Raw genomic sequence first — 23385 nt, 5'->3', positions numbered from 1 at the left:
TGTAGCCTGAAAAGTGAATTGTGCTAGGGCTGAGAAACCTTCTGCCTAACCTTTAGTAAGAACTACTATATCATTAAATGTTCCCAGCAACAAAACCCTTCCCTCCTTCAGGCTTATCAAAAGAGCCTGATATAACAAGGAAGGGGGTCTTTAAAAAATGCTAAGATGCAGCTGAAATTACTGTGTTCTCTGATCAGCGTCTGGAAAAAGTGTTGGGCCCTGAGTTGTCTGTGAGAGGTAGCCTGGTCAATGAGACAAACCTATATATGACTCTCCCTGATAGTAAATATAATGCAAGACATTAGAGACCAGAACTAAAGTGAAATATGGGGTGGGATAATAACTTTAAGTCTGAACAACTCAAAAACAGAGAAACCTAGAGTAAAAGTGTATTTCAGAAAGAAAAAAGACATCACGTCCGCTATGCAAGGAAGGCTTGTTCTGAGTGCCCATGCATGAAAACAATGCACCAAGATGGGTAACAAAAAAAAAATAAGGCAGGGAAATGGAAGTACTCAACTGGAGTAACGAGGATAAAGGAGAGAATTAAGAATCCCTGAGAATAGGCAATAACACAAAAGAGAGGCATAGTCTCCTGAAGGTACAAGTGACACAGCTTGACTGGATCCTTGAAACTGACAACAGAACATGATTAAACAATGAAACAATACACAGGCAAAGACCTTTTGCTACTAAATCAATTCTGAAAACACGAAATGTCTTTAAGAACCCACAATGACAGACACGTGGCCACAAGGGGTTCCTGTGAACAGCAGAGTTCTCCAGGGGTGGCCATCTACCCAGATGAGGGGGGCAGTCCCAACATCTGCTTGGGGTCTCACCAAAAGGATTATCCACTCTGCCAAGAAGTGGATGGAAACACAGGTGGCTGTGTATTGAGGAGATACGTACAGCTGCTCAATTCCCTGGAAGAGTGAGCACCTGCCAGACATTGGCTGGAGCTGCTGAACAAAGCTAATTTCTCCTGCCAAAGAAAGTAGAATTTACAAAGAGCTGAGAAGATCATAAATTCACTGGTGAATATATCTGGTGCAGACAGGGATTTGGGAGAAGACAAAGAAGTTAATGTGATGAAGTAGGAATTCATCATCAATCTAAATGGTTGCTCAATATGGTTAAACATTCCAAAACACAAGATACGTTAAAGAGCAGTCTGAATTTGAATTCTGAAATCGAATATATTGTGTACCTTCTAGAAACAAATGAGTACATAATCAACAACTGGAAGTACTAGGTTTCAAAAGCTGAGATTTTTTATTTACACATGCTTACCTCAAATACTGAAAGGTCTTTCCTTCGGTAAATTTCATTTGCTGGAGGATGAAACCATCCACATTTCTTTGAGTGTCTTAACAAAATATTTTTACTTTTCATATATTTAAGACAGAATTCACACAGGTAAAGCTTTGGTAATCTGTTAAAATTTTAAAATTAAAGAATCTATCAGATTGATGATACTGTTCAGGGAAAAAAATATTAACTATTGTTCAATTTTCTCCAAATCATAAAAAGCCTCTACAGCAGTATTTGAAAGAAATCATTTCAAAAGAAGAAAAAAGAAAGCCAGTAGTAAAAAGAATGTACAAACCTTACAATACTTTTCAAAAAAATAATATGTGCCATTATTTTGTGAACAAATAATTTGTTTCCCTAGAAATGTTGTACAAACATAAAGGTTTTCAGACTTCGAACCACTACTCAGAAAATCAACAATAAAGATGGCCTCTTAACAGTTAACCAGGCACATTTCTCAAATTTCAGATTTCATGTCATAGTTTCAATAGTATATAGGTCAGTAATGTTACTGTAACAGTCTTTTAGCCAGAGGGAACTGTATTCATTATTTTTAAAAATGATTTATAAGGCAAGAAGTCCTAGGATTTAATTGTTAATATTTCCATTTATGGATATAATTATTTACCATATATGAATGTAGAAAAATCAAGAAGATTTTAGTTTCTACCAATTCTACTGATTCTGAATAACGTACAGATTTCTCACTGATGATGACTTTTTCCACCTTTAAAACTAAAACATTTTTAATGTGTGCCCGATCTCACTTAAACACATTGCTAGTATTGCAAGAAAATCTTTAGAAGCATCTTTAAGGTCTTTGGGGGTATAAGAAAGGATGTAGTGATTTTGGGGAAATTTACTTATAGACTCAGAAAACAGTAACTTCAAATCCTGGAGTTATATACCAATTTTACTCAAAACTCTCCAAACACGTGACTTATGATTACCCATACAAATTAAAGCTCGTAAGTGTTTAAAAAAAAAAAAATTGTTCAAGAACACATAGCCAAGTGATATAAGCTGGAAAGAGAAACCCAGACTCCTGACTCTTACTCTACCACTTAATTTCCAAAACACCCTCCCCATTTTCTCTAGTGGACGATGGATCAGCCACCCACGTGGTAAAGAAATGGACAAGATCGATTTAGAAGAAAAGCAAGTTTGAGATTACCAGAAACTTTGCAGGGTAGATCATTTGATACTACTAAAGTAGAGTATCCTGATGTATCTATCAGAAGGAAGAAATTTGTTCACAAGATACCCACTTTTAGATATATTAGTTCAAGACAATTTCACAGCTAATCTTAGTTCAGACAAAAGAAATCTCTAATATCACCATTTTCTCTTCATTTTAACAAGTTAGTCACAAATAGTTCTAAAAGATCTGGGGAAAGGTCTCTTAAGGCTACCCAACACCACTACTTTCTTTGATTTTTCATTCTTCTGCTACATTTTGTAAAAAACTTCAAAACAAAAATGTCAGAAATTGGAGAGAAAACTAACAAGCCTAATTAAGAAAATGAAAAGGGCAATTGATAAGAAACTACCAAGTATTTTACAATGGCTAGTTTTTTTTCTCCTTATTTGGTTTTGTACCCAAAGAACAGTTGTCCAATTAACCGGAGAAAAAATATGGTCTGAAAAGCTAAAAGGCAAAATTTACAATGCCTATGAAATGAAGGAGTGGAATGAGTTTACATAGAATACTGAATACTAGTATAAAACGATGCTGGCAGAAGTAATAGTTTTGGACTTGGAAGCACTTGGATTCTATGATCAAAATTTATGTCCTAAAAAATCATCTAATTCCTACTTTAGAACTGAGAATTTCCATTCCTCACATACATGACATTAAAGTTATATACCTTCCAGGCTATTTCATTACCTTGCATATTCCTGTGGGTAAGGCGAGGAGTACCAGGTTTGGATTTCATATTTCCCAAATTCTATTACAGAAGGGTACCGGCCACAGTCTTCCACTCCACTTTCACATTCTATTTTCTGTCAGAGAAAAAGAAAAGAAAGGAAATAAAATACATGTGTTAGAAGAAGACAGTTTCTTCACTTACATTTTGGTTCTTTCACTAGTAGATATGAAAACCTATCAATGAAAGAACAATAATCTAAATTGTCAATTTTCAGGTTGCTGAAAACACATCACAGGGCCTTATAAAATAGTAAATTCTCTATAAGACTCATATACAAACTAATACCCTATGAAATAGTATTACCAAGACAGGACATGAGTACAAAGGTAAATACATAAAAATGTCTACTGTACTGAATTTAATGATCTGGTGCAATGCATTATAACTGGGTAAACCATAAGATGACATGGCTGTTACACACTCTTACAGTGCACTGTTCCTCCATGAAGTACCAGTGATCCCAATATTGTGAAATCACAATCCTAAGATTGCAAATGTCTGCATTTTAATATCCATCTCCTCTTCCTCCCCTCACTCCCAAGCACGAGGCTAAGAACTTTGCCTTCCTGTTTTACTGTTATTCCCAGTGTCTAGCACAGTGCCTGATACAGACAAGAAATGTTTTTGAATGAAATGCCAGTGTTACTGTGTTGGAAAGAAAGGGCTTAAAATGTACATGTTTCAGATAATGGCCTGTTGTTCATCATGTCTACCTATGAATGCCAGAAGTAGGCTGGAAATTTGATAATATTTAAGGACTTCAAATCTCAAAGACTGGGAGAATTTTTAACATTTATCTTAGCCAAAGGAAAACAATTACAAAGCATACTAATGGGGGAAGAATGAGGAATGGAAATATCTGATAGCCCCTGAAATTAGAAACCCACAGAACTAGTTAGCCCAAGGGGCGCCTGGGTGGCTTAGTCGGTTAAGCGTCCGACTTTCGCTTAGGTCATGATCTCGCGGTTCGTGGGTTCGAGCCCCGCGTCGGGCTCTGTGCTGACTGCCAGCTCAGAGCCTGGATCCTGTTTCATTCTGTGACTCCCTCTCTCTCTGACCCTCCCCTGCTCATGCTGTCTCTCTCTCTCTCTCTCCTAGAAATAAATAAAACATTAAAAAAAAAATTAAAAAAAAAAAAAAAAAGAACTAGTTAGCCCAAGAGGCTGCTACTGAAAATAAAGCTTAAGAGACTACCACTCTTGCTCCCTCCCCCCACCAAAAAGAAAGTGAGGTAGGGTAGGTGGGATAGGGAGTCTCTCTGTTAATAGCTTGACAAAGAAACTAAATGTGGTCTACTTGACATAAAAAATTCATCCTTCATTATAAATCTGTTTTTGAGACGTCCCAAAGCGTTACCTTTCAATGTTTTTTTAACAATAAACTATCTAGAGTTAAATCTTTTAAGTGGGATCACTTCAAAGAAATTACTGGACAATGAAAAAAAAGTGAGTATAGCTGATCATGCAACACAATATTGCCTTAATCAATGCCAAAGTGTTAAAACTACAAGGCATTTTTCATATGGCTGACCATCTGTGTTGGAAGATGCACTGGTAAATTTAAAAGTGGTGTTCTTCTTTTTAACCATTTAAAACTGCTATTTTCTAAATTTCAGCAAAAATAATCAGAAATCTAGTCCTTTACACCTAGAAGCACCTTGTCAAATCTGCCTCAGCTGGTGCTACTTTTTGTGAGACCAGTTGAGCCCTTATCAATTTTTGAGAGTAGAGAAAACTCTACAGAGCCACTGCTTTTGAACCTAGGTTCCACAAAAACAATCATGATGACTGTTAAAGGACCACAAAGGATTTTGAGGGGGATTTTCTATCCAATGAAAGCAGCAATTTCATAACGGTCATCTATATAAAACTCACATATTATCTTTGTTGCTAAAATGTGGTATCCTGGCCTTACCTCCCAAGAAAGTTCCTGGGCCTGCTTAAAAACATCCAAGTCCTCTTCAGTAACAGTATCCTTGTTTCCAAGCACATTTATATCTGTACTTTCTTGTTTGATGCTTATTTTGATTTCAGTATCTGTCATTTAAAACCAGCAGAAAGTGTATTCACTGACTTGAATCACGAGTAACCACTATACATTACCAAAATGGCACCACATTAGCATAGCGGGCAAATTGGGATTGTTTTTAAGCTTTAGAAGCTTTTATATCCAAGCACTGCTCAAAGATCCAGCAGTGCCCTTTCCCTGCTGGACCCAAATTTTTATCTGAATTACCACTGTCATCTTTTTTATAGTTTTAATAAATAAATGAGGGAAAGTAAGAGCAATACAAAGCAAAATCATATTTTTCAACTGAGATCAGAAGTTATATCAATGTCTTGTTACAGAATTCCCATTACCCCTTTTGAGATTAAAAAAGAAAAATCAACCACGTTGTCGAAATGACACATTTTTGTTTTTTGTTTCATAAAGGGTAGCAAATGTAACGGGCCAATTTGTTCAAGGAAATCATGAAATCAGTTTTCTCCCTATGGTGACTACACACACAGACACACTCACACCCAAAAGCACATTTCACAGGATCACAGATCAGGCGCTGTTGAGAAGGAAGCAGGATGAACTTTGTCATGAGAAAGCAATGGAGCAGAGGGAGCTGAAATGAGGAGCTGAAACCCCCCCTGTGGGAAGCGCTACAGCACGCGCAGGCAGCGCTAGGGCCGAGGCGGGCGTGGCAGAGTGCGTGGCAGAAGCGTGACAGTGGCTACTCATGCGGGACTACAAAGCCATAAGCAACACTATGAAGGCATCTGGGGTCCTAGTGTCACTAAAGATGGAAATAAATAATAAAAGGTGGGAGAGTATTAGTTGGGAAAAAAACCAAGATTTTGGAGGTTTAGTCAGCATTAGAAAAAGGTCAAAGTTTCACTGCTTCTGTATGAAAGTGAAGTGAGAACAAGAGAAATAGCTAAGACCTATGTGACAAATAGGAATTGACTGATTTATTGTTTTCGGGGTTGGGGAGAAAGGGACGGGACGCAGTTTGGTTGGAGCTTTGACCTTTTGCTTACCATCATCCTGATCAGGTTTAATCCTTCCGTCTGTCAAGCTCCCCTTCCCTGGTGAGGGGGTCCCCATCTGAGGGGTCACTTTATATTTTAATCTGCCTAGCATCCTGTGCTTTTTAAGGAAAGTTGTTCGCTTGAAGTGAGCAATTGCTTTAAAAATACGTCCTCTAGCCATCCCCCAGCTAGAGGAGGAGGAGTGAGCAAGAAACCTACTTCTAATATCTCGTTTTCCAAAGAAATGGGCTTTAGATTTTGCTGTGGAAGATAATTCAGTTTTACGACGCATACGTTTGGGTGGTGCATAACTTGGGTGTCCCTTTTTTCGAGACTGTCCCTGAGTGGTATAGATATGAGAAAGTCCATCAAAGAGTGCCTTCAGCTGGCTGTTATTAGTAAGACTGCTAAAGGAGGGCACACTGGACTGGCTGGAAGAACTCTGGGGAGAGGTAGAAGAGGCGGAAGTGCTGGACTTTTGTGAACTGGGGCTCTGACCGGAGATGGGGGTTGGGGGTGGAAGTGAAGAAGGTGGAGGTTTTAGCTTTTGTGTGGTACCTGTAGCCAACACATGAGAAGTGCATGACTGTTTCTGAGAGACCTTTTTCCTTGGACGATAGTGCTTTGAAAAGTCTATTATTTCACCTCGTGATCTGCGACCATCAGGTGATGGTGTAAAAAACTTAGTAAGGCCATCAATGAGCCCTTTGGTTTTCTTGTTAACTTTAAGTGTAGAGGCAGAAATGTAGGTGGAGGTGGTGGTGATTTTGGTGGTGGCACCAGGCCGAGTGGGGTCTGTAACAGCCAATCTGCTGCTTGAGTCCTTCCCAGATGCAGCATGACCAGATGAAGGTGTGGTACAGACTTTAGTCTTTTGACCCCTACCAGGTGACCCCCTTCCTGTGAATGCATTCATGGATCCTTCATCACTGGTTACAGACCTAGGCAAAAATTTAGAGAATAGTATCAGCATTTAATAATAGAATTATAAAGGTACTGAAAACAAATTTATAGCAACTAGATGCATTCAATGTGCTTAAACTTAAGAAGCTGAACTGCAACCCTAAGAACTATTTTTGTGTGTGTGCCTCCACCGAGATGTCTGTCTGTAGAAACAGGCAGCAGCCACTACTTTTGCAGGTCGTGATTCTCCCAGGACCCATCCAAGAGGTATTGGAAGAAGCCATGTGGACCCAAGGGCAATAGGAGTAAGAAAGGTTTTGAAGAGACTAAAATAACACACAAAGCCTTCATTATACTTAAGTAAAAATGTTACCCCTTGTGTAGTCACAAGTAATTATGATTTCCTACGTCTTTTAATAAGTTGTTAAGTATTATCTAGAAGTGAAAGAATAAGCTTATCTAATCTCTAGTTGGAAGCAATTTTAACTCAATTGGAAAATTTATATATAATTTGGGTAGGTCTATAAATTAGTACTTTTTTTTTTTTTTTAAAGAAAACAAAGATATCCTCTTATTCTGGGCAGTTTATGCTTAGGATGATAACATAACCAATAATACTCTCTAAGTAGAGGAGACAATTATTACAGCATAAAATATTGCTGAGAAAAGGACAACAATAGCAAAAACTGAAGAAATGATTAAAGAAAAGCTACAGCGGGTCAGACATGGCATGGAAAGTCTGGTGAAGAAGCAGCACATTTACCATGGTCATTATCAGATACTTGGCATCAGAATCTTTATACACTATTTCAGTTCATTAGACGCCGGTTCTGCCATACAGCTGTGTGGTCAACACGGACCAGAGGTCACTCTACTACCACAGCTGCTTAGAGGAACAGCAGCTGCCTGCCTTCACCTCAGGCTAGGGCTTGGAAAGCTACCCATTTTGCAACAGAATTTTATACAATAGAAACATTTGCATGTGAATTATGGCAGTGCTAGGGCCCAAGAATGCACTTTCAAAACTATCAATCTAGCTGAAGGCTCATAATGAAGAAATGGAAGCCTGAAAATGATATGATACTAAATTATAAAAATATCTTAATTACAAACAGAAAAGCACATTTTAGTGGTCATCTTGTACATTAACGATGAATTTCAGTAGTCAGCTCAAGTGGATTCTGGTGCAGATCAATGGGGTGAGCTACCAGGCTCATCTGGGCCAGCTCTGCCGCCAGGAGCTTTGGCCCGACACCACTGATACAGCCAAATCAGGTTAACGCTGGAGATCTCGCTGAAGATCTCGTGTCACAGGAAGGGTTACCAATAAACAATCGTCCAAGCTAAAATGTTTCGCATTACAATGCCGCATTTGGACTGTATCTGGAATCGATTGCCCAGAAAGGATAATATGCTTATAAAGCATGTAAAAAGGAAAACTCCCTAGACTATCTTAAAAATTCCTAAGCTCAAAGGACAATTTTGGACAAACAAAAAGTTAGGACTGGTGCCAGATGCAATTTTCAGCTGTGTCCTTTGTTTAGAAAGTTTATATCCTAATTTGGTTTTTTTAATTGGGCCCTAAGGATACAGTCCCATTTTGAGAACAATGCTTACACAGGATGAATGCAAAAACATATAAATTCTACTTCAAATGATGCTAATATGAAAGACTTTATTCATAAATGTTTCATGTGTGCCTCTAGAAATTAACAAAAATTCCATTTAAAAATGTCCACCAGTTAAAGGGCTTTCAGAATAAAAACTATTCATTGTTCTAGTTCTCCTCTGGGAGACAGAGGTGCAGGAGAATATTGTTTTTCTGAGAGCAGGTAAGGTAGTGAATTGCTTAAGATAAAATTAGGGGGAAGAGTAACAAGTAAGGTATCTGGTGTTTGCTCACAGTGTGTGCAGAGCATCTATTCATTTCTACATCACAATGACCCTTTCACTAAAGCCTAAAGAGGTGGGCGATGGTCTTATTGATAGAACTACTTCAGATATGAAACTCTGCTGATTCCATTTGTTAATTCCTTATTTGATGTTGAAAGTCAATTCTATATTCAAAGGTTAAAAAAACACATCCACTTCTCCCCCTTATCTTTTCTCTACTTCTCTAAGTAACTCCTGCTGAATGTTCTACTGGGCTTCAATTCAATGGTAACTATTTGGCAACAAGCTAATAGGTTATCATAGTAGATGTGTAGGCCACTGAGGATATATTATTTCATCTGTATTATCTGAACACATGTGCACATACTGAATGGTTCTGTCTTAACTCTTTTGTGTGCAAACACAAGGACAGTCATTTATAGGTTTCTCGGAAACTCACTATTTCGTACAAGGGATCTTAAATGTTGTCATACTAAATTAGCACCAGAAAAGAGAAGTCGTGTTTCTAAAATGCTATCTGGAATGACAAAAGAAATTCACTATAGATGTGAACAAATCCCTCTCTTGTTTTAAAATCCCCATAAAAATATTGATATAATTAAGCTCTTCTAATGCTCAGCCAGTAATAAAGTAGGCAGAATGATTCTTTCCAATTCTTACATTCTGCTTCCATCCTGCTGCTTGGAAAATGTCACTTATCATCACAGATACTGCCAAGAGAAGATCCCCAAATGCCAATTGTAATTAAAAATGTTATTTTCAAGAAATTTCCACAGCTTATGCAAAAGGAGCACTATTCCCTGTCCCTTGAGTTTCTAAAATGATGCTAAAAAGATAATGGAATCTAAGGGGGTGACAATCGCCTGTATTTTAAAGCACAACATAAAAGATTTCTTTCGATAAGATCTCAACCTACAACAATCGTTGCTTTAATTTATTTTTCGGTCGTCCAATGGGTTTTGCATATCGTCGTTTTATTTGTGCAGCTTTCTCATGAAGTAGTTTTCTTCCCTTTTTCTTTGGTCTGCAGACTTGGCAAATCCACATCCCTGAATTAATATATATATGAAAAAAATATTTTAATGTTTCATTTCAGGAGAGATACTATATATAAACTGCAGTGGAAATAAGCTGCCCAAGGATGCCTGTGTTCAGAACTTTATTCCAGAAGGTGGATATCCCCTTTTGTCATTCTCCTCAGGAAGCCTTCATTAAAGGTCAGTTCCCACTCCCCGCCCCCGCCAAATGGGGTCAAGGTGGTGAGAACAGAGGGCTGCCCCCATCTCAGAACCCTTTCATGAGGCTTTCTGCAACATGTCACCAAACCTCCCTCTACCACATAAACATACATGAAAATCTGATCCTGCCGGATATTAGGTATCTTTTGATTACAGGGAGACGTTTTTGAGTTAATTGGTTTTTAGAATTTCTGGGAAAAAAGGATTTGTTTTATTTCTTTCTGGAAATCTTCCACACTAAAAACAAAAAACAAAAAACCAACCCCCCCAAACAGTATAAAATAGAACTTTTTAATTAAAACAAAATTGTTAGGGACTCTGAAGCTACAAGTATTAAAACTATACATCTGGCACAGGGAAATAGGTCACTGGGCAAGAATTTTTATACCAAAACAACTGAAGCCTATAGAAGTTTAGCCTATCAAAAAGGTCACATTTCAAGTCAGTGGGGAAAGGATGAAATGACTCAGTGAAGTGGCGACCGAACAAATAACCATCTATATGGAAGGAAAAGAATTATTTCTTATCCTTTATAAAAATAAATTCTAAGCAGATGAGTATTATGATAAAATTAAATGTTACAAGTACCAGGAAAAATATGTGGTTATTTATTTAATTTAGGCATGACTGGCGTTTAAGACTGAAGCCATAAAGAAAAAGATTCATGGACTGGACTATATAAAAATATATAGCACTTCTACAAATCAGTAAGAATAAGGTGAAAACCCCAACAGAAAAATGATTCATGGGTAAAAACAAGCATTTTACAAAGATGAGATACAAACAGCTAATAATCAAACATAAAATATGTTCAATGTCACCACTTAAAAAAAAATTAGACCTTTTTTCTATTATATCAAATTGGCAAATATTTGAAATAATACTCTATTTCATTGAGTCTGAGACACTACTATCAAATGCATCTGATTTTTTATAAAATGTGTCTCAGACTCAATGAAATATAGTAATGAAGGGTGTTGGTTACAATACAGGGAAACAGGTATTCTCACACACTGGTGGTCGGTCTGAAAACTGATACAACCTTTCATGTACACAGCCTTTGATCCAGCAATTCCTCCCCGAGGAATTTATCTTAAGGAAATAATTGTGGGTGGAAAAAATTGAAAACATTTGTAATGTCCACAATTGGGGATTGGTTAAGTAACTTATGGTTTGCTTATACATGGGGTTGCAAAATCAAATATGTTCAGGAGCCACCCAAGGATAATACACGTGACTGAAGCAAGCTGGAATTCAAGACAAGAGGGAACAGTGAGAATGGGGCAAGTCTGGACAGGCATTCTCCATCTAAGGGAAGCAAATTCAAAATTTTAAAAATATTGTATCAGGGGCGCCTGGGTGGCTTAGTCGGTTAAGCGTCCGACTTTCGCTTAGGTCATGATCTCGCGGTTCGTGGGTTCGAGCCCCGCGTCGGGCTCTGTGCTGACTGCCAGCTCAGAGCCTGGAGCCTGTTTCAGTCTGTGACTCCCTCTCTCTCTGACCCTCCCCTGCTCACGCTGTCTCTCTCTCTCTCTCTCCTAGAAATAAATAAAACATTAAAAAAAATATATTGTATCAGCTTACCTGTAATGCCTTTAAAGAAGTCTTAAAAATGTAAGCATATGTACCAACGCATAATTGTGGCCCACAGTCACCAGGTTTGCTACCCCAGCTCTATACCATGGAGTTCTGTGCACTCATTAAAAACTGTGTTTAGGAGGATATTTAATGATGTGGGGATGTTAGAATTTTGTAAAGATGTAAAAAACCAAAACTTTACAAAAACATGTATAAAATGTTCTGTTTCTTTTTAAAAGAGTATGTAGTGAGCTGGGAGGGAATTCCTAATTGACTGCTCTTTTTATTCTGTTTTGCCAATCTATTTACTAAACCCTTCACAATAAAAATGAATAAATTTTGTAATATGGCAGTTGTCTTTAATGCTTAATGTATTATAAAATGATGAAAAGGAGACTGAGACAGAGACAAAAATCCATACTGCATACGGATATATCCATATAAAATAGTTCAGATGCTCATGTTCAAATTATCAACTAATGGCCAAGAAAATGGGGGTAGTTCATTTTGTAGGATTTGGAGACATCATTACAACTCTCATGGAAAATAGGTGATTTCTCACTTCTGAACATGGTATTAAATAATATGGAAAGTGTTCTAAACTTCTGACCTACCTAATCTAAATTCATTCTAATAAGGGAACTCTTTGGGGAAAGGAATGGTCTCTTTTTTATCCTTGTGCCTGAATTAGAGTCTTTATTATATACATTACCTGCAAACTAAATGCTTTTACACTTCTCTGTTCATAGCCTGTGCCAAACCCACAAGCATAAGGAGGTGGAAGGGACAAAAAAGTGCTTAAGGAACCTGTATACCTCTGAGCCGGACAAGGCTAATAAAACACATTTTTACTATGGTATAAAAAGTTCACCTTTTGGCATTCTGGAAAGTGGGGGGTCACAGCACTCCATATGGAATCCTCTGTCACAGGAGTCACAAAAAAGCATATTATCCTGTAAGATAACATATTAGAGATTCATTGAGACTGAAATTAACTGTAAAAGGCCACAAATTCTCCTAGTATCCAATGAACAATGATTAAATATAATGAAGGGGTACCATGATCTCTGCTGAAATTTGAAATCATGTGTATTTAATCTTCAAAAAGAAAGTAGCAACCGTCTACAATAATGACAAACCTTAACACTGAGAACTGGCAGTTTACCTGGAGATGGACTAGGGAGAGCCATACTTACTGCATTTTTGCCCTGGATTCTACATGCACTGCATGTCTTGCACTCGATGCACTGCCACCTTAAGGCCTTTACATTTGTTGTTAATTCAGGACAAAATTTCAAACAGGATGGGTGTCCTATAAGAATAAAAAACAAATCGCTTTATGGGAATAGTGCTTTAGATTTTTTTAAACTGCCATTCCCTCATTGTTAATAGGTTGTGATAATGCCAGTTAAAGACCTGAAGAACTGGAAAATACAAAAAAGATCAGAGAATCCAGGGGGGCCTAGGTGGCTCAGTTGGTTGCGCATCCAGCTTCGGCTCAGGTCACGATCTCATAGTTCGTGGGTTCGAGCCCCGCATCGAGTTCTGTGCTGCCAGCTCAGAGCCTGGAGCCTCTCTTTGGCTTCTGTGTCTCCCTCTCTCTCTGACCCTCCCCTGCTCATGCTCTCATTCTCTCTCTCTCTCTCTCTCTCAGAAATAAATAAAAATATATTAAAAATTTTTTCAAAAAGATCAGAGAATCCAAATGATACTTCCCTCTCTACCATTTTCCCCCTTATATGTAACTGAGTGATTATACAAATACTTCCTAAGAGAAATTTGGAAAATTTATAACAGGTTCCAATCACAAGTCTTGGAGAACTCGAAGATAACATATGCTCAAATCATGTTCTCATTCCCGTGCCTTCTGTTAATCTCCTGCCCTATCCCTCCTCATCAGCCACCAGTGAGCAAAAGTTTGTTGGTTTGCTGGATGTTGAGCAGAGTTATCGAGGTTCAAATATTCCTGCTCTGTGTAATGGAATCATGAAACTTAAAAAGATAGCTAAATACAACAGGCTGCTTAACAATACAACTACAAATGCCAAAATAATACTAATAATAATCCAATAGCATACAGAGAATACACCATTCCTGGGATATGCCATCTTGCCCCTGGGTCCCTGAATTTAAATTCTGAAACTAGGAGCAGACATTGTAAATTTGAGAGTTAAGAAGTTGGAAGATCCACGTCAAATGGAGTATGCCAAGAAGCACACCTTCAGCAGGTTTCCCCCGTTGTTCTACGTGTTCAGCTTTTCCACACAGTTTTGGGCACACTTTTCATGTAGCAGTATTCACTTCACAGAGCAAAACTCGAGACCCCAAGGGTCAACACCATTCAAGGAAACCACCTAGGCTACACTGAGTAATAGAGTCCTCCAAAATGCTTGGGGAGTGTGAGCCTAGACTCTTTGGGAGGCAGTTCAGTTTAAACTGTGATGGTCTTTTATCACATAAACCTGAGATCCCTAAACTTGATTTTATTTTTTTCTAAATCTGGTCTTAAAATAGTAAGAACATTAGTAAATCCCATGTGAAAGAACTTATAACCAAGCTGCAAAAGAAACCTGAGGGTAATAAAAAAAGCAGATTCTGCAATTTCAAAACTGTTCTTAATTTCCTGACTTTGGCAGGCTTATTGTTTAAATATGTATTTTGGGTTGCTGCCAAAAAGTTCCTCCTCCCTAAAGCTTAACAGGTGCTTCATAAAATTTCCCCCACTAGGAGATTTGGCTTTTTGAAGTAAAAACATTCAAAATCAATCATCAATACCGTTAATAAAAGCACACTATTCCTGAGCTAAAAACAAATAACAACAACAACAAAAACCCAACTGAACAATTACACATCTGTACTTAAGATGCTGAGCCAATAAAATGTCATAGGATTACAAATTCAGGCTTCAGAGACACCCAGGCAGATACATTTAACCTATGACAGCATTCTTTTAGAAGGGCCCCTCTCATTCAAATGAGTAGAGGGGGAGGAAGTTTAAATACATAAAAATGGTATCAATCACCTCTTTCTGCTCAGGAGCAGCACACGAAGACAGCTTGCTTGTCCAATCTAAGAAGTATACTCTGAAGGGGGAGGGGAGAGATCTACTTTGATCAGCCTCCCCCCTCCCCCCATATAGTTATGGGGGTAAGAACTCAAGTTTTAAAGAACAGCAATTTAAATTCCACCCTTAAAATGGGTCCCATCAGCTTAAAAGTATACCATTTACTTCTCTTCCCCCCCCCTTTTATTGCTTCCTGTAAGTCATACATCACTAGCACATATGACCTCAATTTCATGCACTGAATTTTTCTCTACATTTGAATCTGCTTTTGTACTTTAGCTTAATATTCAGTAACTAAGGTAATTCACATCTTATTTTTGTTGACTATTTATCTCACAGAGATCCTATGGAAAATACTTTTTGATAATTATACATTTTGAAAATTAAAGGATTTCAGCCACTGTCAATCAAGAGCAAGGAATAGTCTTCCTCTTATTGCTTTCTCTCACTTTAAGCAATACTGTATCTCAAAACTACCATTTAAGCTACCCTATCAAATTCTAAAATCTTCAGCCTATCTTCCCTTTAGGCAGCAATCTTACCTTTATTTAGCTCAAGAGAATTGGCCATAGATCCCTTCCAGCTCTAAATTTCTATGATTCTGTAAAAGATGCTGAGGGATGAAGAAACATTTCCATTTTATTTTCTCATGGCCACTTTAAATTAACACAAAAGACTGTAACTGAGCTTGAAACATCACTACACAATTATAGTAATTAGATAAAGGACAAGAAAATGCTACTGATAATGAAATTCTTACCTCCTTTTTAACCATTCCATAAATTCCCTCTAATACGTAGGTTCCCTCTGCTCACACATTTGATAGTGGTTTGTCTTTCTGGAGTTTGTTTCACTTTTGTGATGTGCACTTAACCATATTTAAAAGAATAACGTGTCTTTATTCACTCATTCATTCTTATTACAAATACATATGAAGCATCCTCACTTACAGTAGTTTTATCTAGCAAAACCAAAGGAATACTATTTAAACAAACACCAATGAAACCACAAACCAGTAAAAATAATTTTTGGAGCATGTAAAAAGTTTTGGTCTGTGGGAGGAACAAAACCCATGGGCTCTCTAGTAGACAGAAAAATGCCCCCCCCGAAGATGTCTATGCTGTAATCCATAAGACCTATAACTATATTACCTGACACAGTAAACAGGACTTTGCAGATATGACTAAGGATATAGGTCTTGAGATGAGGAAATTATCCTAGGTTATATGGGTAGGCCAAGTCTAATAATGAGTACTTAAAAACAAAAGAATCTTTTCCAGATGGGTTAGTAAAATGAGATGATAAAAGGGGGATGTGAAAGACTCCACCCAGCTTTGCTAGCTTTGAAGATGGAAGAAAGGGGAGACCAGAAGCCAAGAAATAATGGGTGGCCTTGAGAAGCAGGGAATGTCCTTCACCTAACAGCCAGCAACAAAATGGGGATGTTGGCACAGCTAACATCATATGCAATGGTGAAAAACTGATAGATTTGGGTGTGCCTAGCTAGTTCAGTTGGTAGAGTTTATGACAATAGGTCATGGGGTTGTGAGTTCAAGCCCCACGTTGGGTAGAGCGTTAACTTAAAAAAATAAAATAAAATCTTAAAAACAAACAAACAACACAACAACAAAAAAACCTGACAGTTTTTAAGGTCCCGAAGAGACCTCACCCCTTTTACTCAACAGAGTACAAGAAGTCCTAGCCATAGCAATCAGATTTAAGAAAAAGGAATAAAAGGCATCCAAATTGGTAAGAAAAACGTAAAGCTTTCACTATTTATAGATGACATGGTACTATATATAGGTACTATATACAGAGAGAAATAAAAGATTCCACCAAAAAACAACTAGTCCTGATAAGTGAATTCAGTAAGGTCGAAGGATATAAAATTGATGTATGGAAATCTGTTGCATTTATTTTTTTGCTAATGTTTATTTACTTATTTTGAGAAAGAGAGAGACAGAGACAGAGAGAATCCCAAGCTGGCTCCATGCAGTCAGAGCAGAGACAGACATGGGGCTCAAACCCACAAACCATGAGATCATGACCTGAGCAGAAATTAAGAGTTGAACACTTAACCAACTGAGCCACCCAGGTGAGCCTGAAATCTGTTGCATTTCTATCCACTAATAATGAAGCAGAATAAAGAGAAATTAAGAAAACAATCTCATTTACAACTGCACGAAAAATAATAAAATACCTAGCAATAAATTTAACCAAGAAAGTGAAAGACTTATACGCTGAAACTTATAAAACAGTGATTAATGAAATTCAAAACAATGCAAACAAATTGAAAGACATTCCACGCCCATGAGTTGGATGAACAATTATTAAAATGTCCATACTACCCAAAGCAATTTACACATTTAATCTAATCCCTAACAAAATACCAAAACCATTTTTGTTGTCACAGAACTAGAACAAACAACCCTAAAGTCTGTATGGAAACAGAAAGGACGCTGAATAGTGAAAGCAATCCTGAAAAAGAAAACAAAGCTGGAGGTATGAAAATTTCAGATTCCAAGTTATACTACAAAGCTGTAGTAATCAAAACAATATGGTACTGGCAAAAAAAAGAGACACATAGATTGATGCAACAGAATAAAAAGCCCTGAAACAAACCCGTGATATATGGTCAATATTCGACAAAGGAGGCAAGGATATGCAGTAGGAAAAAGACGGTCTCTTCTACAAATGGTGCTTGGAAAAACAGGCAGCTACATGCAAAAGAATGTAGCTGAACCACTTTCTTACTCCACTGACAAAAATAAACTCCAAAAGGATTGAGGACCTAAATGTGAGACCTGAAATCACAGATTTTGCATGGTGAAGGAAATAATCAATAAAACTAAAAGGCAATTTACTGAATGGGAGAAGAGATTTGCAAATGACATAACTAATTAAGGGTTAGTGTCCAAAATGTATAAAGGATGGATACAACTCAACACTCAAAAAACAAATAATCCAATTAAAAAATGGGCAAAAGACACCAATAGACAATTCTCTAAAGAAGACATAGAGATGGTCAGCAGACACATGAAAAGATGCTTTTCATCACTTATCAGGGAAATGCAAATCAAAACTACAATGAGATATCACCTCATACCTGTTGGAATAGTTAAAATAAAAAACACAAGAAAACAACAAGTGTTGGCAAAGATGTGGGCAAAAAGGAATTCTCATGCACTGTTGGTGGGACTGCAAACTGGTGCAGTCACTGTGGGAAATGTTATGGAGGTTCCCCAAAAAATTAAAAATAGGAATACCATTATGATCCAATAATCAGAATACTGGGTATTTACCCAAAGAATCAAAATCATTCCTTTGAAACAATATATGCACCCCTATATTTTATAGCAGCATTATTTACAATAGCCAAATTATAGAAGCAGCCCAAGTGTCCATTGATAGATGAATGGATAAAGATCTGGTGTATATATACAATATATATAAAATATAATATAAGACAATATTATTCAGTCATAAAAACAAATTAAGGGGTGCCTGGGTGTCTTTGCCGGTTAAGTGTCCAACTTTGGCTCAGGTCATGATCTCGCGGTCCATGGGTTCCAGCCCCACGTCAGGCTCTATGCTGACAGCTAGCTCAGAGCCTGGAGCCTGCTTCAAATTCTGTCTCCCTCTCTCTGCCCCTCTCCAGTTCGTGCTCTGTCTCTCTCTGTCTCAAAAATAAAAAAAAAAAAAAAAGTTAAAAAAGTAAAAATAATAAAAACGAATTAAATCTTGCCATTTGCAATGACATGAATGGATCTCGAGATTATAATAAGTGAAATAAGTCAATCAGAGAAAGACAAATACTATATGATCTCACTCATATGTGGAATTTAAGAAACAAAACATAGGGGGGAAAAGACAAACCAAAAAATCAGACTCTTAACTATATAGAGAACAAACAGGTTATCAGAAGGGAAGTGGGTGGGGGGATGTGTTAAATAGGTGAAGGGGATTAAGAGTACACTTAACTTGATAGAGCACTAAGTAATATTTAGAGTTGCTGAATCATTACATTGTTCACCTGAAACTAATATAATACTGTACATTATACTGGAATTAAAATGATATATATATGTATAATCACACACACACAACATTCACATTGGCTTCATGGTGAAAAAAGCTTTCCAAATGTGTGGGGGAAGATAATACAGAGAGCCTCTAGTGAGTGATTCTGATTTGAGAAGGCATATTCATAGCAGAATCAGGGAGAATGTCAAGAAACATTATCTTAGAAAATAACTGTCATCTTTATAAGGAGATTACTTTTTGAAATATATACAAGTATGTGAAGGAAAGAAGGAAGGAAGGAAGGAAAGAAGGAAGGAAGGAAGGAAGGAAAGAAAAGAAAAAGAAAGAAAGAGAGAGAGAGAGAAAGAAAGAGAAAGAAAGAAAGAAAGAAAGAAAGAAAGAAAGAAAGAAAAGAAAGAAAGAAAGAGAGAGAGAAAAGAGGGGCAGTCTTGGTCCTAGAAACTCAATGAAGTGAATTCTGTCAACAACTTTGTGGTAATATGTTATAGCAACAATGGGAAGCTAATAAACACCCCAACACTGGGACCCTCGGACTGGCTATCTGATCAACCATCTGCCCATCTAGGACAGGCATTTCAGATCATGTAGTCTAGGAGGAAAGAGACACATTAAATAAGAATTAGAAGTAACCGAGTGGGTATGGGTGAATCTTGCAGGCGAGAGGAAGATCTTCCTAAAGAAGAGACCCATAGGATGAGAGGGATTAGATGGGACCAGTGGAAGGGCAAGGCGGGAAGAAGCTAGCAAGTGCTGAGTGAGAGGGGAACAGGGCACACTCATAAAGGAAAGGTTTGACATAACTAGTATGCACAATATGCAGGGAGAGGGTAGTGAAGCAAAAACAGGGTGAACAGGAGCCCAATCAGAAGAGGATTTGGGGCCTATGTTAAAAAATTTGGATTTTTCCTAAGGGTAACTGGTAGCCACTAAAATAAATCTGTGAATAGATTTAAAGTTTAAAAATTTCACTTAGCCTTGCAGCATGGAAAATAGATGAGGAGGGGAAAAAGAGTCACGATTATATTTAGGTTATTATAACAGCAGATCTGAGAGGGTTTGGTGGGAGTGTGTGGATATACTGAGGATGTGTGATATAGCTTAGGACACAGAATCGATGTATTTTCAGTGATTCCTTGGTGTGAGAGAATAGAACGCAGGATGGCTTGTGGAAATGACTGAATAGCCAGAGATATGCCATTTGCTGAAATGGGAATCCATGAGGAGAAGAAAGAAGTCAGTTTACTGAGATTTCAACAGATTATCATACTGTTGTTTTGGTGTGGCAAGGACACTGCAAGGTTGACAGCCTGTTTGGGATACTTAACTCTGAAAAGCCTATAGGGCATCCAAGTGGCGAAATTCTGAAGGCATTTATATCTAAGTATCTGAAGCTATGAAGCAAAGAAGCACAAGGCTAAGGACAGAAGGCTGAAGAAACATTTAGGGGATGGAGAGATACAAAGGAGCTAACAAAAAAATGTATACAAGTAAGTGGTGACAGAAAATACAGAGAATATGAGATCACAGAAGCCAAAGGAAAGGAACACTTAAGGAAAAAGATTCTCAACAGGCTACACAGGGCTGAGGACTCCCTGGTATGAACTGAGAGTTGTGCAGTAGAGTCTGATACAGACCGAAACGTGACCTTTAGATTTTGCTATGTGGATGTCACTGTTAATCCCGACAAGCACGATTTCAGCGAAGTAAAAGGCCAGGCGCAAAGTTTCTAGTTCCTGTTTCTCCACTTGGATGATCAATCCAGCTGTGGACTTGGATAAGATAGGGCTCAACAGTCCTTCCTCCTCCAACCTATGTACTCCTCTTCGGATTCCATCGTTAGGTTTCTCTGGAGTCAAGGGTCTCCTTCCCAACCTAATCATTCAGTCAGGATTGACTCAGTGTGAAATTGGGTAACTAACCAACCAATCCCTGGAAATTTTCTCACAGTGACCTGAAGAAATGAGTGATCTTTCTTTATATACCTACTTATCTGCATACTGCACCTACCAGTTCACTCTGGGAGAAGGCAGGCAAGTTTTGTTCACGGTTAACACACAACTAAAGAAACCCGGCAGAGACTTCAGGTCTCCTGAGGGCATACTGACATTTGATGCCACAGCTCCTCCTCCCTTTACTACACAAAGGTGTGGTTCTTGCCTTCCCAGCTGCATCACAGCAGCCTCTGTCTTCAGTTTCCATGAGCTTCCACTTAGAATAAAGCTGTAATTTGGAACTGTACACTTATCTTAGATTTGCTAATTTGAAAACACACATGCACACAACTCATCTGTAAGTAAGATTTAACCACCCAGCAATCTGAGCAGCAGACACAAAATTTCATTTGGTATAATATCTAATACTTATGTGAAGCTAATTAAAGATAATTTGGTCTTAATGAGGCAAAGAGAATATAACAGTGTTAATTTCAAAGTAGGTTGATCCATGAAAGTCAAGTAAAATCACTTCCTAGTCCCAACATTTCCAAAGACCTGAAGACTATCTGATGATTCCCGCATTCGTATTAGTGGTTAGAATAATCCTTCACGTCTGTGTAATGTTTTATAGTTACCGATAATCTTCACATCATTATCTCACTGTATGCTCACATCAGCTCTATGGGTGGAAGGCTGCAGACATCACCCTCTTCATTTTACAGATATAAAAATTGCACTTACACAGCCAGTGAGCAGAAAACTGGAAAACCACATTTGGGGCTCTGTGCGCTCGGCACCTCACCTCTTATTTTTACTGTCTGCAAACCTGAATTATTTTTTCAAAGGAACTTTCAACAGGAAAAACATAGTTAAGTAAAGTACTGCCCATTTGCAGTACTAAGCCATTTTAAAAATAGAGACACTTCTAATTGGCTTACTTTATGATGTAAGGAGAAGGAAACATTTATTACTCTCATCTATGAAATCTAAGCAGAAACTAGGCGTGACATCATACAAATGGTACTTCAGACAGGCAACTACAAACCAAACGGCACATATGGGAAACACATTTAAGAATGATCCTCCTTATAGGCTGCCATCTATATTTCCTTTTTCTGGTTTTATACTGCTTTGGGTATTTTTTTCACATGAACATTTTACATTAGAGAGTCCTTTGATCATTACAAGCAGTTTCAATTCAATCTGAGAACCAGTGGATTCTTCTGAGTGTGAGATACTGGCCATTTCCATAAGGCCAACTAGGGGTACTGACCACTCTGTAATTCCCATTGGAGAAACTGGACTGGACTGTGACAATGGGATTTCCACCATTATTAGAGGGTACCGTTGAGCTATGACAGCCTATATTATTGGTTTTTCGCCTACAATTATCAAGTGTCACATCAGAACATTAAAACTACAAAAATCTCCCGAAGCTCTCCAAAGAAGACCTATATTTTGTTTTGATTCTTCTATTTAAAGAGTAGCAAATAACAAAGTCTACTCCTCTGATGTACCAGAAGAAGTAAATGTCTATGATGCATCGCCCTGAGCTAGGAAAAATGTTGTTGTTGTTGTTTTGACAAAAGTAGCCAAATCCAGACTGGCAAAGCACATTTAAGGAAATATTAGGTGAACTTTAACACTGAGCCAGACCACATGGCGGAGTCCAGAGCAGCTCTCCAAGATCCTCTATCCTAAACAAAGGGATCTGATGCCCCCAAGGGCTTGAATTTCTGCCATGACCCATACCTTGACTCCAAAGTCTCTGGCTTTTTCTACCTGAGAGGAGGAGGGAAGACTGGCTCACAAAATGACTCTAACTATATAAGCCTTCCAGACAGTATCCTTAGTCCATTCTTCTCCATTTGTTAAAAAAGAAAACAAAAGTGTTTTTGAAGAGAAAACCTAACATTACACCCACATACCCTGGTAAAATAAGAAACTTTAGGGGGAAAAAATTTCGGTGACCTCAAAGTATACAAGAGATCAAACCTCTCCTTTGGCAGGTCTTCAATCTGGGAAAGACGAAGGGAGATTGATTACATCAGAAAATCTAAGATCTACCTGTTTAGAATTACACCTTTATACCTTGTGAAGGAGGCCTTGAAGTTATGATCTAGTAGATAATGATCTCGAATTCCTTATCAACTCAAGTAAGTGTATCAGCAAAGGTAAGGAAATATATGAAGGGAACTTTTCTTCCCACACTTAAGTGCACTTTTAATCTGTCTCGGCCTCCAGACAAATAGACACTCAAAAAATAAAACAGTGAAGGTAGTTTTTAAAGTACCACCTTAAAAATAACAAAGGGTAAACCCTAGATAAGTGAACACCACTAAACTGATCAGGCAGTTAAACAAAAGAATAATTCATTCAGAATGAGCCTCGTGAGAAAACCCAAAAGATAACTCCAGAGTCGGAAGTGATGAGTGAGGGACTACCTTACCAGGATAAAACAGGGAG

General features: G+C 37.8%; 1 protein-coding gene across 5 annotated transcripts in view; it reads right to left on the bottom strand.

Annotated features, from left to right (window-relative positions):
* Window positions 1–23385, bottom strand: part of KAT6B (lysine acetyltransferase 6B) — a 195231-nt gene that overhangs the window by 43573 nt on the left and 128273 nt on the right. For 3 of the 5 annotated variants that reach the window (XM_039235103.1, XM_039235105.1, XM_039235104.1), the window contains exons 5-11: window positions 13074–13189; window positions 12749–12830; window positions 9978–10110; window positions 6275–7206; window positions 5160–5281; window positions 3203–3318; window positions 1294–1435 (exon numbers count right to left, since the gene is read on the bottom strand). In XM_039235103.1, coding sequence (XP_039091034.1) covers window positions 1294–1435; window positions 3203–3318; window positions 5160–5281; window positions 6275–7206; window positions 9978–10110; window positions 12749–12830; window positions 13074–13189 — 1643 coding nt within the window. The remainder of the gene's footprint in view (window positions 1–1293; window positions 1436–3202; window positions 3319–5159; window positions 5282–6274; window positions 7207–9977; window positions 10111–12748; window positions 12831–13073; window positions 13190–23385) is intronic. The other 2 variants (XM_039235106.1, XM_039235107.1) reach the window with 2 other exon arrangements.

Source organism: Hyaena hyaena, unplaced genomic scaffold (genome assembly GCF_003009895.1).
Source record: "Hyaena hyaena isolate Hyena2069 unplaced genomic scaffold, ASM300989v1 scaffold_97, whole genome shotgun sequence".
Lineage (NCBI taxonomy): Eukaryota > Metazoa > Chordata > Mammalia > Carnivora > Hyaenidae > Hyaena > Hyaena hyaena.
Note: the sequence above shows the minus strand (reverse complement) of the source record. Positions and strands in the feature narration are given on the sequence as shown.